General features: G+C 58.3%; 1 protein-coding gene across 1 annotated transcript in view; it reads right to left on the bottom strand.

Moving 5' to 3' along the window:
- Window positions 1-13,536, bottom strand: part of IGSF21 (immunoglobin superfamily member 21) — a 270,299-nt gene extending 256,763 nt beyond the window's left edge. The window contains exon 1 of the mRNA XM_043908963.1: window positions 12,970-13,536. Coding sequence (XP_043764898.1) covers window positions 12,970-13,039 — 70 coding nt within the window. The 5' untranslated portion in view covers window positions 13,040-13,536. The remainder of the gene's footprint in view (window positions 1-12,969) is intronic.
- Window positions 13,537-15,146: the final 1,610 nt, after the last annotated feature.

The raw sequence follows: 15,146 nt of genomic DNA, 5'->3' as shown, positions 1-15,146 counted from the left end.
GACCGCACATGGTAAGAGCTGGTGGGGATGGCAAGAAAGATGATCTAAATGGATCTGAAGAGAAAGAACCTCTTTGTGGGAAATAGGGTGGAAAATAGACTGGGGAGCGAAGCGCCAGTGCGCCCTGGGGCGGAGTGATCAATCAGCGAGATGGACCACGGGACAGGGAGGTGTGGGGACGTTGAAGAGTCTCGGGCAGAGATGACACGTCCCCATGGTCTGCACCAGCAGCAGAGGGGTGCAAGCGCTCCCTCTCAACAGACGGCAATGCTCTCCCAGAGTTACCCGTCCCTTCAAGTTCATGTGCCCTTGGGAGGCCAGCTCCCCATTCCTAAAGCCCCAGACTCACGAGCTACATTTCGGCTCAGGAAAATCCAGCATCCAGCACAGGATGGGGCATAAGGGCAAGCCTTTAATTACGGCAATTGTTATTAGTATAAGTAGCGACCGATCACTTATGAGCAAGGCACACTGTCTCATTCCATCATGTCAGCAACTCAGCTGGCACGTACAACCCTACTTTCTAGGCGGGAACGCTGAGGTTGGGCAGGATGGAGCCAGGTCTCTGCTATCTGCTCCCCAGGTCACTCTCCCCTTCCCCACCTATTCTGTGCCTGGCAGCCCAACCGCAAGGGCATCCAACTGAGTTTTGTCCATCTGCGGTATGAGCAAGAGACCCAAAGGCAGGAGGGGGATGAAATTGGGGTGTTTCTCCCTCCAGCTCCCTGCCAGGTCCCCAAGAGTTGGCTGCATCCCTCTACCCAGGGCCCCAGTCCTGCCCGCAGCCCTCTCCTCTCAGCCCTTCTTCCAGTCTGCGGGCGGTAGTAACTCCCCACTGATCCTGGCCCCAAGGGCTGCCCCACCCCCTGTGCCCCCACTAAACCCTAAAACCAGTGAGAAGCGGAAGTGTTAGTCACTCAGTCCTGTCCCAGTATCTTTGAGATCCCATGGACTGTAGCCCGCTAAACTCCATGGGATTCTCCTGGCAAGAATACTGGTGTGAATTGCCATTCCCTTCTCCAGGGGATCTTCCCGGGCCAGGGATCAAACCTGGTAGTCCCTTAAAGAAGCCCTTCACGGACCCCCCAGGTTGAGCTTGCTGTTTCCTTCTGGAACCTGGTTGATCGGGAGGGAAATAAATTGTCCCCAAATTACAGAGCTTACCAACAGCGGCACCGAAACACCAACCCCCCTCTGTCTGCCTCCAAAGCCTGTGTCATTCCATTGGAGCCGCGGTTTCCCAACCGCAGACACTCACACCTCCCAGATTGGCCACGTTCGCGTGCCACCTGCTCCACGATGCACTTAACATTTTTCTCAAACTTGACTCTTTTTTTTTAAACTTAAATGAGCCATTTTTAAAAAGGGAAAGGGAATTTAAATCACTGCCCCAAATGGCAAACCGGTCTCACTTGCCTTAAACAGAGGGTGACTGAAAAAGAATCATAATGAAAACAAAACCCTGTTATTAAAACGTTGACTTCCTCTGGCTCACTGCAGGCGTGCTGCCCCACACCTGTTTTGTTGGAAAAAGAGATTGGCAAGCGAGAGGGTATCAGAGCTTGACGGCATCAGCCTGAGGCTCTCTCCTCGGCACAAGGAGGAGGATGGCGTGGGAAAGGAAGCGGGAAGACCCTCCCTCTCTGGGATTCCTTGTCACTTACTGCCAGTGGGAGGGATACTTCCCTAACCCGTGATGTCCAGTGCAGCCTTACGCAATGATGGAGGCATCTTATCCACATCTGTGCTGTCCAACACAAGAGCCACCAGCCACGTGTGGCTGTTGCGCCTTTGAAATGCGGCTGAAGAACTGAGTTCTGTTTAATTTGGTTAAACAAAAGCCAAGACACTTTGCTGCGTTTTAATGTAAATGTGGGTTGTCACACATGGCTCCGTGTTGAGCACAGCTCTGCAAGCCCCACGAGGGCGAGAATTCGCCTATTCCTTCTCCTCTGGATTTCTAGGACGGCATGAGGCTTGACTGCCAGGAGCAGCGCACCAGTGGAGGAATCAGCGAGTGAAGGAATGAGCTATGCTGCTTCTTGCAGCAACGCGTTGCTCTCTGCGTCCGGACTGTCCCGGAAACCACTCTCTCTTCCCTGTTTGTGCACGCTCAGGCGTGTCCGACTCTTTGCGACCCTTTGGACTGTAGCCCACCAGGCTCTTACGTCCATGGGATTCTCCAGGCCAGAACACTGGCATGGGTTGCCATTTCCTACTCGGGGATCTTCCCGACCGAGGGATCGAGCCCGGGTCTCTTGTGTTTCCAGCATTGGCAGGCGGATTCTCTATCACTGAGCAACCTTGGAAGCCAAGTAACCTTATTCCTCCCCCACCAGGTTGCCTGCCCCCTCCTCCCACCAGGCTCCACGGTCAGGCCACAGGCCTTAGGAATTCGCCTTCTGACGGTGCCTTTTCCTCTCCAAGCTGAGCTCAGGCCCACTTCTCTGCTGCCCGAGCAAACAAAGAAGCCTTTGTGAAGCGGTTGCTTTCGCCGCCCGCACCTCACGCCCTCTGCCCCTGCCTGGGACATTAGGTGCCTGGTGACAGTTAGCAATGTATCACCTCCTTCTGTAGAACCAGGCACCTGGCTTTGGCTCATTGTGTGGCCTGAATACTCACTGGACAAAAACCTGCACACTCAGGCGGCGAGCACCAGCTCGAGACGCGAACGCCACCCGGCTCTGGCCGTGCCAGCCTCTGTCTCCACCCTGCCAGGGTATCAGAGGGTCCTGCCAGGGCTGCCCCCACCCCCCGCCCAGCCCTGCACGATGCCAGGGCAGCGGGTGATGGACGCCTTCCTTTGGGGCAGCATTAAGGAGCCGGGAGGAAGAGATGGTGCTCAGAGGATAATGGAGGCACCAGTGATTGGTGACAAACAGCCCCATCGGAGGAGCGCTGAGTGTCTCTGCAGAAAGAGAAACAAAAGGGCAGAAGGAACAGCTTTTGGCAAAGTGACAAAGAACCCAGCGGCTCAGCTGCCTCTCCCCCTGTGACTCCCGAGTCGCTCTTGTGATGTCGGAGGCTGGTGGTTGCTCCCCGCTGGAGCGCCGCCAAGACCCCCACTCAAGCCTGGGGACCCTGATGCTCCCCTACGCGAGGCTCTGAGGTGGAGGGTCTGCCTGGCGGAGCCCCCGGGATTGCCCCTAGGACCTCCAGGGAGAAGACCTGGTTTCCAGCACTGCCCCCCGACTCCCCCTGCCCCTGCCTACACACACACACACACACACACACACACACACACACACACACACACACACACACACACACACACACACACACACACACACACACACACGTCATGCACAGTGTGAGATCCTCTCCAGCCTCAGTTTTCTCAGCTTTAAATGGGAGAAGGGAGACAGTGCATTTAATTCTCCAGCTCCCTCCTGGCCCCGGTGCTCTGCAGCCCTAAACCCAAGGACTTGTTTAGGACTCTGTATGGGAAACCTACAATGTACCCCTCCTCCTGGGCACTGGGGCTTATAAATGCTTCTTCCTCTTCAAACCTGTGGGTGTTCCAAACATCATTATAACAACAGCAACAACTTTTCACATGCCTACCATGTGCTAGGTACCCTGCATACAGATCCTCCCCGAACTGTGCAAATGTCCCCTTCCCAGCAGCCCCCACCCCACGAAGCCACCACGATCAGCAGCCTGTTCAGCTGGAGAAATCAAGGCTGGAAGCAACAGAGAGTCTCTCTGAGTTCACACACTGGGTACGTGGGGGAGACGGGATCGGAACCCATGCCAGACCTCAGAGCTCACGCCTGCTGGGCATCTAGAAGCTTCTCCCCAGGAGAAGCCACCCCTGCCGCTCTTGACTCAGGCCCAAGCTGGAACAGTCCCATTCTAGGCAGGGGCCTGGTCTCCCCTCCTTGCCAAGTGTGGACACGCGGGGAGAGGCGAACAGTGTCCAAACGATGGCATTTCTGCCTCGAGGCCGTTGTCTCTTTGGGTACCCCAGGGCCATCATTTATAACACAAAGGCATTCCAAAGAATGTCCAGCTTCAGGTGCCCCAGAAAAGCGAAATTAATCTTCCTAGAGTCCTGCTCTGGGAATGTCGCTCATTTCTCTTCAACTGCCCCCTGTAGCCTCTGGGCTCAAGTCCAGACCCCTCACTCTGGCTCTCAGGCCTCTGCCAACAGCTCTAACCTCATTTCCAGCTTCTCAACAAGCACCTCCTGCTCAAGCGAGGCCAGCTGCCTCCCAGCCTCCCAGCCCAACAGGGCGCTCACTCCCTCCTCCAGGCCTGTGCACAGGCCCTCCACCGCCCCCACCCCAGCCTGGGGTTCCCTCCCCACCTGTCAAGGCTGTTCCAACCCCTCAGAGCCTTCCTGGGCCACTCCCCTCAGTTTCCAAGGGTTCATTCTTGGTACCCTTGTACTGGCCATTTATTAGAGATGATCTTTCATCGTTCTCAAATAAGCCCATGCTCTATGGGGTTTGCCAGCAGCCAAAACTCCTTAGGGGATATCTCTGCTGATCCAGAACAAGGCTGGGACAGCTGCTCAATGAACAGAAGTGACTGGATCCCTGGACGTGGCTCCAAAGGCAGCTTCCTGGACAGGAAGGAGAGAATAGGAGCTTCCCGAGCCTTTCAGAGTGACCCCGTGGCCGTCTGAGTTCAGCCTGGGGGCCAGGAGACAGAGACAGGCCAATGACCGAGGCCCAGTCGCACGCCTGCTTTCATGGATCATTTCATTCATCTCCACATCACCCTCTACCTTCAAAAGACGGGGACACCGTGACCTAGAGAGGGGCTGATTTGCCCAAGTGTGTACTCGGCGAGGGAGTGGCTGGGCCAGGCTTTGAACCCAGTTCAGATGGAAACCAAAGTATATTAATACCAAGTGGCTGGACCACACAGAGACAGTGATTGAGGAAGGATGGGCAGGCCCAGTGGCATGCCGGTAAATGCTTAGCAACCAGCTCTGGGCTGGGGAGAGCACTAATCTGCAGTGTTTGCCCATCTCCATGCTGTAAATCGCCATGGTCAGCTTTAAGCTACCAGTAAGATCAACTTGGGCTTTGGGGGAGATGTGTAAATCAACGCCTGGGTTGAGAATCCAGCTCTGCCCCCCCGCTCCCCCCGCTAGCAGTGAGACCTTAGGCAAATCACATAATCTTTCCAAGTCGCATTGCTCTTCTGTAAAATAGGAGACTGTTAACTCCCAAATGGGAGTTTCTGGGAGCATTTCATATGACTGTGTGTGCATATAGCTAGCATGAGGCTTGGCACATAACAGTCACCGTTTCCTTCCTTCCTTCCCCAGCCTCCCACCTGCCAGCAACGAAGACCAGCCCCTCCAACCAAGGAGAACCCAGAAGAGACAGGAAGCCTTGTGGTCTTCCCACCAGCTTCCACTGTTGGCTCATCCCCCAGACGCCAGCCACGATGCCAGGGTGAGCTACGGCGGGCGGAGCTGGACAACAGACACGTTCTCACACCAGAGGGGACTTCCAGAGGTGACCGAGCAGGGCCAGGAAACAGGTCCCAGGCTCAGCGTCCGGACCAAACCCAGGCTCAGGGGAGACATCATTCATTCAGTTCGTCAGTGAGTCATTCAAAAAACACATCTTGAAGATCTGCTCGGAGCCAGGCTTCACGCCAGAGCCAGTGGGACAGGGATGCCTGCCCTCAACAGCTCTCTGTTCAATAGGGAGTCGAGCCCATGACCAGGCCCAGCCTCAGAGGAGTGTTGTTTAAACAACATGTCGCCCAAAGTGCCGCTGCCAGCCCGCACAGGCGGCCCCTGAATCGGCGGGGATGGCAGGGCTGCAGAGGGCGAGAAGCGGGCAAGCAGAGACTAGGGGGGAGGTTTATGTGGACGGGGCTGTGCCGGCTGAGGCCAGGTGTCTGCTCTTTGAGCCAAGAAAGGGCGGAAGTAGGGGAGGAGGGGAAGAAATCTCTGGGTAGGCCAGGTCCCTGGGGCAGAGAGACGGCGGGCTCCGGGCTCCATGTGGTGTGAGCACAGCCCCGTCAGCATCCTCCCCATGGCCAGCAGCGGAGGATGGAGGAGTCACATCAGCAAAGTGGCTGCATCGTCAGCACCCAGCTCACGGTGCAAGCTTTCTGGTTAGTTTAGGGGCCTGTGGGCTCGTGGGGAGCTGGCCTGCTTCACTGCAGACCCCTGGGGGCTGAAGGAAGCAGCACAGTGGATTCTGGAGGGAAGAAGGCTGAGCCTGCAGCCACAAGCCCGGACTCCAGCCCAGCCACCTCCTACCACCATCCTTTCATTTCCCCAAGGCTCAGTTTCCCTGCTTCATTCAATGAGCACAAGAGTAGCCTCCTTCACATCTGACGTGAGATCTAAATGGAAGGATGGGGGTCAAAGCATCTCGCCAATGCTCAAGTACCACCAGCAGGTAGAGTTAGGATGTCTGGAATCAGAGTCTCCATCACATCAATTATCTGAGTCTTCAAGAAAGACAGAACGTAGTTCCAGGAGCAGAACTTTACCAACAGGAAGTTCATCTGTGGATCCAGCCTGAATTCCACAAGCCATAAGCCTTTGCATGTATTTTCTGTAGAAAGCCACACACCCAAACCCTCTCCACGTACCCCAGCACAAGGACATGTCCAAAGGCCAAAGATGCCTTATTCATCCAAACAACCAACCTTTATTAAGTATCCATCATGTGTTTGTGAGGAAGATTCAATAGTAAGAACTGGACAGGTCTCTGCTTTTGCAGAACATTTTACTAGGTTAGGGGATGGGAGGTTCACAGCGAGACTGCCTCTCCCACACTTCACTGGGAGAAACAACTTGTGTCTTGAGTCTTAACTGCACTAATGTGGGTGTGGGCAGGCAACAATGCCTCAAAACTCCAGGAAGTCAGGGAGCAGGTAGGGGAACTGATCACCCCCATTCAGCAAACTGTGAACCATCCTCCAGGAGTTACCAAGAATGGCTAATCAGCAACTCTAAGGCTGATCACGCCTAGGGAGAGTATCGAGTGGGGTCCTTTTCTTATAAAGGGCAGAAATCAACTCCAGATAACCCAAGCCAAAAAAAAGTAACTAGTGGAACATTATGGGGAAATCATGGAATGCAAGAACAAGCTGGAGCCCCAGGTGTCAGGAGGCCCACGTCGCGAGAGCCAGAGCTGCTCCGACAGAACCACGGTTAACACTGATGACAGCTATCTGAGGCCAAGGGCCGAGCTAAGAGCCCTGCGTGTCATGACTCATCGCATCCTGCTCATAGCCCCCGGGAGGAAGACCCCGCCGTCACTAGCCTTGGGAACCAGAGGAGCACAGTGTCCTGGGGGCTCCTGTCAATAAAGGGGACCTTCCGGCGGTTTCCAGTCTTCCTCTGGTCAGTGTCCAGACCCTCGGGATGAGGTGTCAGACGGACTTGTCTTAGAGGGCTCTGGCTGACTGCGCCACCTACCAAGATGTCGTGCAAACGAGAGGGTGGTGCACACTCTCCCAAAGCACATCCGACACGTGGCCAGGAGACGGAGGAGAGGCCGGTGGACACACAGACGCCAGACTCCTTTCCTGGGAGTCAGTGTCCTTTCCCGCTGCTTTGGGCTGCTACTCAGTACGGCTCCAGCTCCATACATGTTGCACTTGTTTGCTCATCCGGGGAATCTTGGCCAATAGGTCCCGAGCCCACTCTGCAAGTGAACCCTATTTCAAGTGTAAGGGTGGGCTCCAGGGTCTCACCCCCCGGTTCCTTCCCAGAAACTTCATCCTGAGGACAGATACTTCTTAGGAAGTCATGTCACACGTTTCACTTCCACTGACATTTATTGTTTAAAATGGGGGACTTTGCTTCCTCTTGCTAATGGTAGAGGCTGCTGCATTCCTCCTTCTGTGATGAAAAAATAAATAGTTTCTCCTCTCCTCTGGAAGTAGAAATGTCTTTGAATTGCTTTAGACCTGCATTTGAAACTCCCAGTTCTTACCCCTATAAAAGATTTTGAGCCTCATTCATTGTTTAAGAAAGAAAAGAAAAGAAGGAAGTGGGAAGAGAGGAAGGGAAAGAGACAGGGAGCAAGAAAGAGAGATGGCAAGAGGAAGCTGGGTGGGTATCCAGGGGGCTCTTGTCCTCATCTGTAAAACATGCCTAATGAGACTGCCTCATGAATTCTTGAGGGCATTGAATGCATAAAGGACATGTAATAGGTGTGCGATACATGGAAGCTACCAGTAATATCTCTCTTCTTTCTCCCAGTCCTCCATTAGACTCAAGAAGTCACAGCCCTGAAGTTGAGCTGGCCCTACCAGGCACAATCCTGCCTCTGGCTCTTAGCTCACCTGGGTTCCCTCCCTGGAACATTACCCCTTGGCCTATTAACCTTCTCCCCTTGCTTCAAGGTCTAGTCCAAGTCCTCCCTCCCCTTTGAAGCCTTCCCTTAATACCGCCGAAGAAATCACTCTTCCCCCACAAACCTCCTGTGGGGGACATCAATCCACTTGGCATCCTGCAGGTATCAACAAATTTCCACTTGGATTGTCTTTTATCTCTACGGGTACGGGCCTGACCTCTCACCCCACTGGAACGATGGTCACGGTCATAGGTCTTTTTCTTTTCAGATGCACCCTGCCCACAACAGATGCCCATTCATTCTCTTGATGATGACAAGGGCTTTGAGGGGTGTGCATCTCCCATCTGTGCAGACAAATGCACTGGATAATTTGATTTCAGTGGGGTTTGGAGAGGAGCAAGGCAGCCAGACGGGGCAGTGGACACACGGCAACTGTCCATGTGGCTGGCGCTGAGGAAGCGACTGAGACCTGTTCTCACCAGGAGACAGCAGAGCCCAGAGGGAAAGAGACAGACAGTCCTGGGTCTGAATCTTAGCTTGCCACTTACCGACTGGGTGACCTCAGACAAACCACTTAACCTCTCTGAACCTCAGCTTCCTCATCTGGAAAATAACCTTAACTCTCAGGATGGTTACAAGGATTAACGAAGATAAGAAGAACAAAGTACATATGGCATAGAGCTGGCACAGTCAGGGCTGAATAAATGAATTTCAAGTGGCCTCGGGATGGAGCAGAGGTGGCCGGGGTGGTAAGCCAGGTTAGACGCCTCCATGGGTCCCAGGAAACCCAGTGAACAGGACTAACCAGCCTCCTCTTTGTTCAGCCCTTGTTTGGTCTCAGCTTTGAAGTCAGGACTGCTAAAACCCAAGAATCTCAACAAGTCTCTTCATCTCCTCCCACCCTTCCCCCACTGCCCCAGCCCCCAATTGTAGCAAGATGCAGGTCTGTGTGAGACAGATGTTCTGAAAAGCTGGGGTAGGCAGGCTGATCTAAGGCACTGCTGGTACCTTGCCAGCCCTTGCCCACATGCCATGTCCAAGGAAGGCTGGAAAGAAAGCGGGAGCCAGGGGCCGGACCAGGCGGGACCTGGAAGACACTGACACCCTGTCACGAACAAACCTTGAAATTCTAGGCCTCAGTTTCCTTCCTAATCTGTGAAAGGTGGGTTTAAGCTGAAACCCATCTTGCAGTGCATGAGCACCCTGATGCAGCTAGCGCGTGCTGGCCACGCAGCCGCTGATCCATGTAATTTTGGCTATTGAAAAAACAGAAACCCGGCTCTGATATCAGAAGAGGAGCAATCTTAAGATTGTTTAAGGGGACTGTTGAGAAAAGATCGTTCGATGCTGGGTCTCATTACCTGCTTCCACCAGGGCAGCTGTCCTTTGGCGCTTACCATCTTGCCCAAGGCATTAAGATTTTAGGGGGCGGTAATCAGTTCCTACTCTGAAAGGGTTCTCCTGCTAAAAATTACTCGTTTCAGAACCACTGAAGTAAGTGATCTCGGAGGTCGCTTCCAGCTCGAACATTCTCTCCACTTAAAAAGCAAGAACTCGTTCAGCCTCTCAGGAGAAATTCCAGTTTGCATCTTGAGAGGGAAGGGGTGGGGTTTATGGCTGGGGGCGGGGCGGCAGGGGGAGGAGGGGCGGAGCGACCTGGTCCAGGCCGGGCCCTTAACTCCCGCGCCGAGTGAGCACTGGGCAGGGGCCCGGCGGTGCCCGCGGGGCGTGGGGTGGAGCTGGCGAAGCGGATAAATATATGAAGGCTTTACACCAGCTTGCGCGCGCGCAGCCCCTGCAGTCCCGGTGCGGCGGCGGCTTCGGCCCAGCCGATCAGCCCCCGCATCCCACCCACCCGTTGACACGCTGCTGCCGAGAGAGAAATGGAGGGGCGTCCAGTGGAAGTGGAAGGGCTGGGGCCTCTAGCGCGCCCTACCTCGGCCTGCCTCCCGCTGCCCTTCGCGGAGACCTTCCCGCGACCGAAAGAGGAGGCAGGTCTATGAACCACTGTCCTTCCTGCGCTCCCAGTCCCCGGGGCCCTCCGTCTCCTGGGCCAGCGCCCGGGCACGAGTGCTGGATTGCCCTCCCAGAAGTGCCCAGGCCAGGTGAAACGGGGCCTGAGGAGTTAGAATCCGTGTGGGTTTTTCCTCTTGGAGAGGCAGATATCGGGGAGCGGGGGTCAGAGGCAGGAGACCTCAGCCCGGCCGGTCCTGTGTACCGCCAGCTGCCTTCCCCTCCCGAGGCGCAGACCCACCTCTCCAAAGTGGAGTCCCCGTGCGCCGCGAGCTGTCGGTGCAGACCCGGGCCGGCGCACGGGCCGTGCCTTCCCTAGCAGTGGCCGCTGTCGCCCTCGCCCTGGGCAGGCGCGTCTCCCGGCGCCTGCCCTGGACCCTACCCTCCGCGCCCGCCCGCCCTCCGACGCAGGCGCTGGCAGGCGGCCCGGCCCTGCCAAGGGCCAGGTGCGCGGCTCTCTGTCACGTCCAGGAAGGGCGCCCTCCTCCGGCCAGACGGCCTGTTACAGCGGGTACCGACCCTTCTGGTATCCCCGCCCTGCGCGGGCTCGGACTCCGAGAACCAAAGCCCGGTGAGCTCTCATCTGCTCTGCAGCGAAGGGACGGCTCAGCCCGCGACCCGCGCTCGGAAAGTTGCCCGTCTGCGATCCGGGTCGGCGCTCTTCCCTCTCGCTAGGCAGCGGAGCTCAGAGGCCAGGCCGGCTCCTCTCGCCTAGAGGCCCTCGCCCCAGCCTGCTGCCAGCTGCAGAGGTGGGCCGGGGGCGGAGGAGCCAGGACACCCGCTCAGGTCTCCGCAGCCCCAAGAACCGCCGCTCGCAGGTTCTGAGGAGAACACGCGCGGTGGGATCCTGACGCAGCGGGCTTTCCCCACTAAACCCTTCGGCATCTAGTCGCCATCCTTACCCCTGACCAGTCTCTCCGGTTTTGCGTGTTCTAGGGAAAAGGGGTGCCCCACTCCTGCCCCCACCCTCTAACCACCCCCTAACCACCCCACACCCGCTCCCTGCAGTGTCCAGGTGAAGGCTCCAAGCGCCTTTCGACAAAGCCCAGCGCCCTCCCCGTGGCGCGCACCCGGGCACCACCCCGTCCCCGCCCCCATATAACCTTTCCCTCCAGAGGCTTCCGAGGGAGGGAGCCATCGCCACGAAGTTGGAAGGGGAGGATTTCCATGCACTTTGGAAAGTCTGTTGTTCCAGGGATAGGCAGACCAAGTGGAGGGCTTGCATTTCTCCAGATTTACACCAACCCCTCCCCCTCCTCTGCCAGCAGGACCACCATTCAGGCTCAAATCCTGCAGTTTCTCCCGTCAGCGGACCAAGCACTCTATAAGGACCTCGGGGTGAAAGCGGGTGGGGTTATTTTAGGGCGCACCCCTTGCTGGCAGGCACTCTCAGATTCTGGTTTGGCACCTCCCGGGAGTGCAAGGCATACGGGAAAGAACAGACCCTCCCATACCCATCACCCGCTGGACTGGGGGCTGAGACCCGACCGGTCATAGCGGCTACTTTTGGGAGCCGCGCATCGCCCGCCCTCTCCGCGGCAGAGCCGGGATGTGACTCCAGACACCCTGGTTCTGGGAGTCCAGGTTCGGAACTAGGCTTGGGGCGAACCGCGGGCGCAGACCTCCAGTCTCCGGGCCACCGCTCTCCGCCGGCGCAGCCTCGCTCCCGCCGGCTCCGAGCGGACGCGTGGGCTCTGCCCGAAAGGCGCCGGGTAGCCAGGTTGGGTGGCCGCAGCACTCTAGACTCGCCAGGCGGCGGCGCCGGCCGAGAGGCCCCGAGGCTTCCGCGAACGCCGGACCCTGGAGCCGCGGAGGCACCGGTCACTCGCTCCCGGAACCTCCTTCCAACGGGTTTAGCCCGATCGGGACCAAGTCCACGCGGGACACACACGCACCGCGGCTCACACCTCCGCCGTGCCCGGACGCGTCCGTGCCTCCCTCCACACTGGGTCCACACGCTCCACTGCACACTCACACACTGCTGGCCCGCGCGCCTGCACCTCCACATCCGAGCAACGTACACTCTTGGCCCGAGGGTCACATCCCGCCTCCTCTGCACAGGCGCCCCGCAACACCCCCCATGGAAATACAGTCACCCGCTGTCCTGTATCCCTGAAGAGCCCCGTTCACTTGGGACGCGCGTGCCACGCCACACCTCACACTCACCCACCCTTCGACACGTTCCCACATACAATGACACAGGCTCACCCACTTCACAGCCTCGCCGAGGAGCTGGGCGCCCGCTCACACTCCCAAACACTCTGGCTCACACTCCTCCTCTCACACACACACCTTTTCTGTGTGACTGACACGGACACCCAGACAGCCCTCCAGACACGGGCTCGCTCACACACCATCGCACACACTCACACCTCCAGATGCACTTAGCACCCTCGCCACGCACAGCGCCTTCCCGGACACCCTCACACGGGCGCCACAAAGACACACGCTCATACACACGCGCGCGCGCACACCCTGGCACAGACCCGCGAGCGTTCTCTCCGGAGGAGACGTCCGCCCTCCCTCGTCAAACCCACCAGCTCTGCAGCCCCCGCGCCGAGCGCGGGTCTCGGACCCCGAGCGTCCCCGGGGCGCCCCGGCCGGCACCCTCCCCCGCTGCCCGCCCCCGCGCACCCCCGGCCCCGGCTCCGGCCGGAGCCCTCTCACTCACCGCGCGCCCGGTCCAGGATCGCGGCGAGCAGCAGGCAGACGCAGCCGCGGAGGCTCGGGGCGGCTCGCATGGTGCCCGGGAGCTGGCGGCGCTGGCGGGGCGGTGGCGGCGGCGGCGGCGGCAGCGGCGGCGGGGCCCCTCGCCATGGGCTCAGGCGCGCTCCTGCCTCCGGCCGCTGGCCGAGACGGTGGCGGGCCGCGTGGGGCGCCGCGGGGGCGCCCCCATGCCGCCGCGGCTGGGCTGCCGGGGCGCCGGGCTCGGCTCGGGCTCTGCGGGGCGCCGCGACCCCTGCTCTCGGGGCGACCTCCGGTGCGCCGCGGCTCTCGGCTCCCTGGCAGCGCGCGGTGCCCAGCGCTGCCCGGAGTCAGCTGGGCGGCAGCGCCGGAGTTTGCAGCCGAACCGCGCTCTCTGCCTGGCGCCCGCCTCTCTCCGCTGCGCGAGCGCCCCCTCCCCGCGCCCGCCCTCCGCCCCTCCCCCTCTCCCCGCCCCCCGCCCTCCTGCCCTCCCCCCGCCGCGCTCTCGGCTGTATTATACAGACTTCTCTTTAATCCTTTCTGGGCCGTTCGGCTCTCGGCCGCTAAGCCGATTTATTGCAGGGAGAAGGCGAGCTCCCCACCTCCCGCCCCGCTCCCCTCCTCCGGGTCGCCCACCCCCTCTCCCCAGGCTCCCTTCCTCACTCTAAGCGCTCGCAGCCCCTGTCGCTCGGTAACCCTCCCCGAGCTGACGGAGCGCCCTGCCCTCCAGACCAAGCTCCGTCCGATCCTGCTCCACCGAGTCCCATCCCGGGACACCCTCCCCGCGCTCGTCCCCAGGCTGGCGAGGGAGGCCGCCTGCCACTTGAGAGAGAGGCAGTCGGTCCGGGGAGTCGAGCCGGCAGGGTGTGGCCCGGGGTACCGGTCTCGCCACCACCTATTAACTAAGGGTGAGGGGCATCGGGTGTTCTGAAACTTCCCGAATGACGGCTGCCCTTCCCCCAGGCACTCGTGGATTGGGCTGTGTTTTGTCCTTTCTTTCGAGAAGAACCACTTTCTTGGATCCAGCCAGAAATGGGTAAGGAACTGGGTGTTTCCTCCTGGCAGAGACCAGTTTCACCTTTTTGGCAGATCTGATTTTCTTTTCTCCCTGGGCCTGAACATGGGGGTTTGGTACTTGTATCTATCCGTATCCTCCCACTACACACACACACACACGTGCGCTCACACACACACACATGCTCACGCACACACACGCATGCTCACGCACACACACATGCTCACGTGTGCACACACATGAGCACATACACATGCTCGCGTGCACACACACATGCTCATGTGCGCACACACATGTGCACACACTCACATGCTCTCGCACACACACATGGGTACGCCCCAGCTATTGAGCCTCAGGCCTGGCTGTGGGCCTTGAGGTCCCCTGAGTGGGGAGAGGTCCCCAGTCCTGGGAGAGGTCAGAGTGATGGGGGTGAGGTTAGATGGGGAAGCTCACAGCATGGAATTGTAGTCCAGGGCATTGCGTAGTGATTTCCTAGCGTCTCTATTTCTGCTGGGTTGCCCTATCAGACTCTGCTTACCTACATGGACAATGGGTATGAAACTAATTCCATCTCCAGCAGCCCTTTGACGTGTGTCCGGAGTGCAGTGAGCTGTGGGTGGACCCCTGTGCAGCGATGATGCCCCGGGGCAGGGAGCTGGTCCCCCCAGATGCCCTCTGCAAGCCTCACCAAGGCACTTCCTGGGGGGCAGCCCCCACCCCCCACCCCTGGGGAAGGACGGATTTGCATTTACAAAGATCTGAAAGCATACATTCACCTGACAGGCTTTAGAATGATCCTCTCGGTAAAATAATAATGATGATCGTAATAAACCCTTATAAATAGGTGTTTGATTACAGTTTGTCCCTGCGTGGTTTTTTTTTTGAATCAGACTAATTGGCTGCCAAGCTGATTGGGCTGGCTATGGCTTGAACACTGGAGTCTTAGGCCCTTTCTTCTCCCCTTGCCTGGCTGTTCTGTGCTCCCTCTCACCCCCAGCCACCTAGGTCCCGCCTTCTCCCAGCTGCTGAGGGTCAGCTTGAGGTCACCTCTCCCCCTGAACCTTCTTTCTGGGCTGCCCCAGCCATGCCAAGGGGTGCCGTCCTTGACTGTCTCTTCTCTGCCCCTCCTCCTCCCCAGTTCTGGCCCA

This window comes from Cervus elaphus, chromosome 8, assembly GCF_910594005.1.
Source record: "Cervus elaphus chromosome 8, mCerEla1.1, whole genome shotgun sequence".
Lineage (NCBI taxonomy): Eukaryota > Metazoa > Chordata > Mammalia > Artiodactyla > Cervidae > Cervus > Cervus elaphus.
The sequence above is the reverse complement of the archived record's forward strand: the minus strand, read 5'-3'. Positions and strand labels throughout refer to the sequence as shown.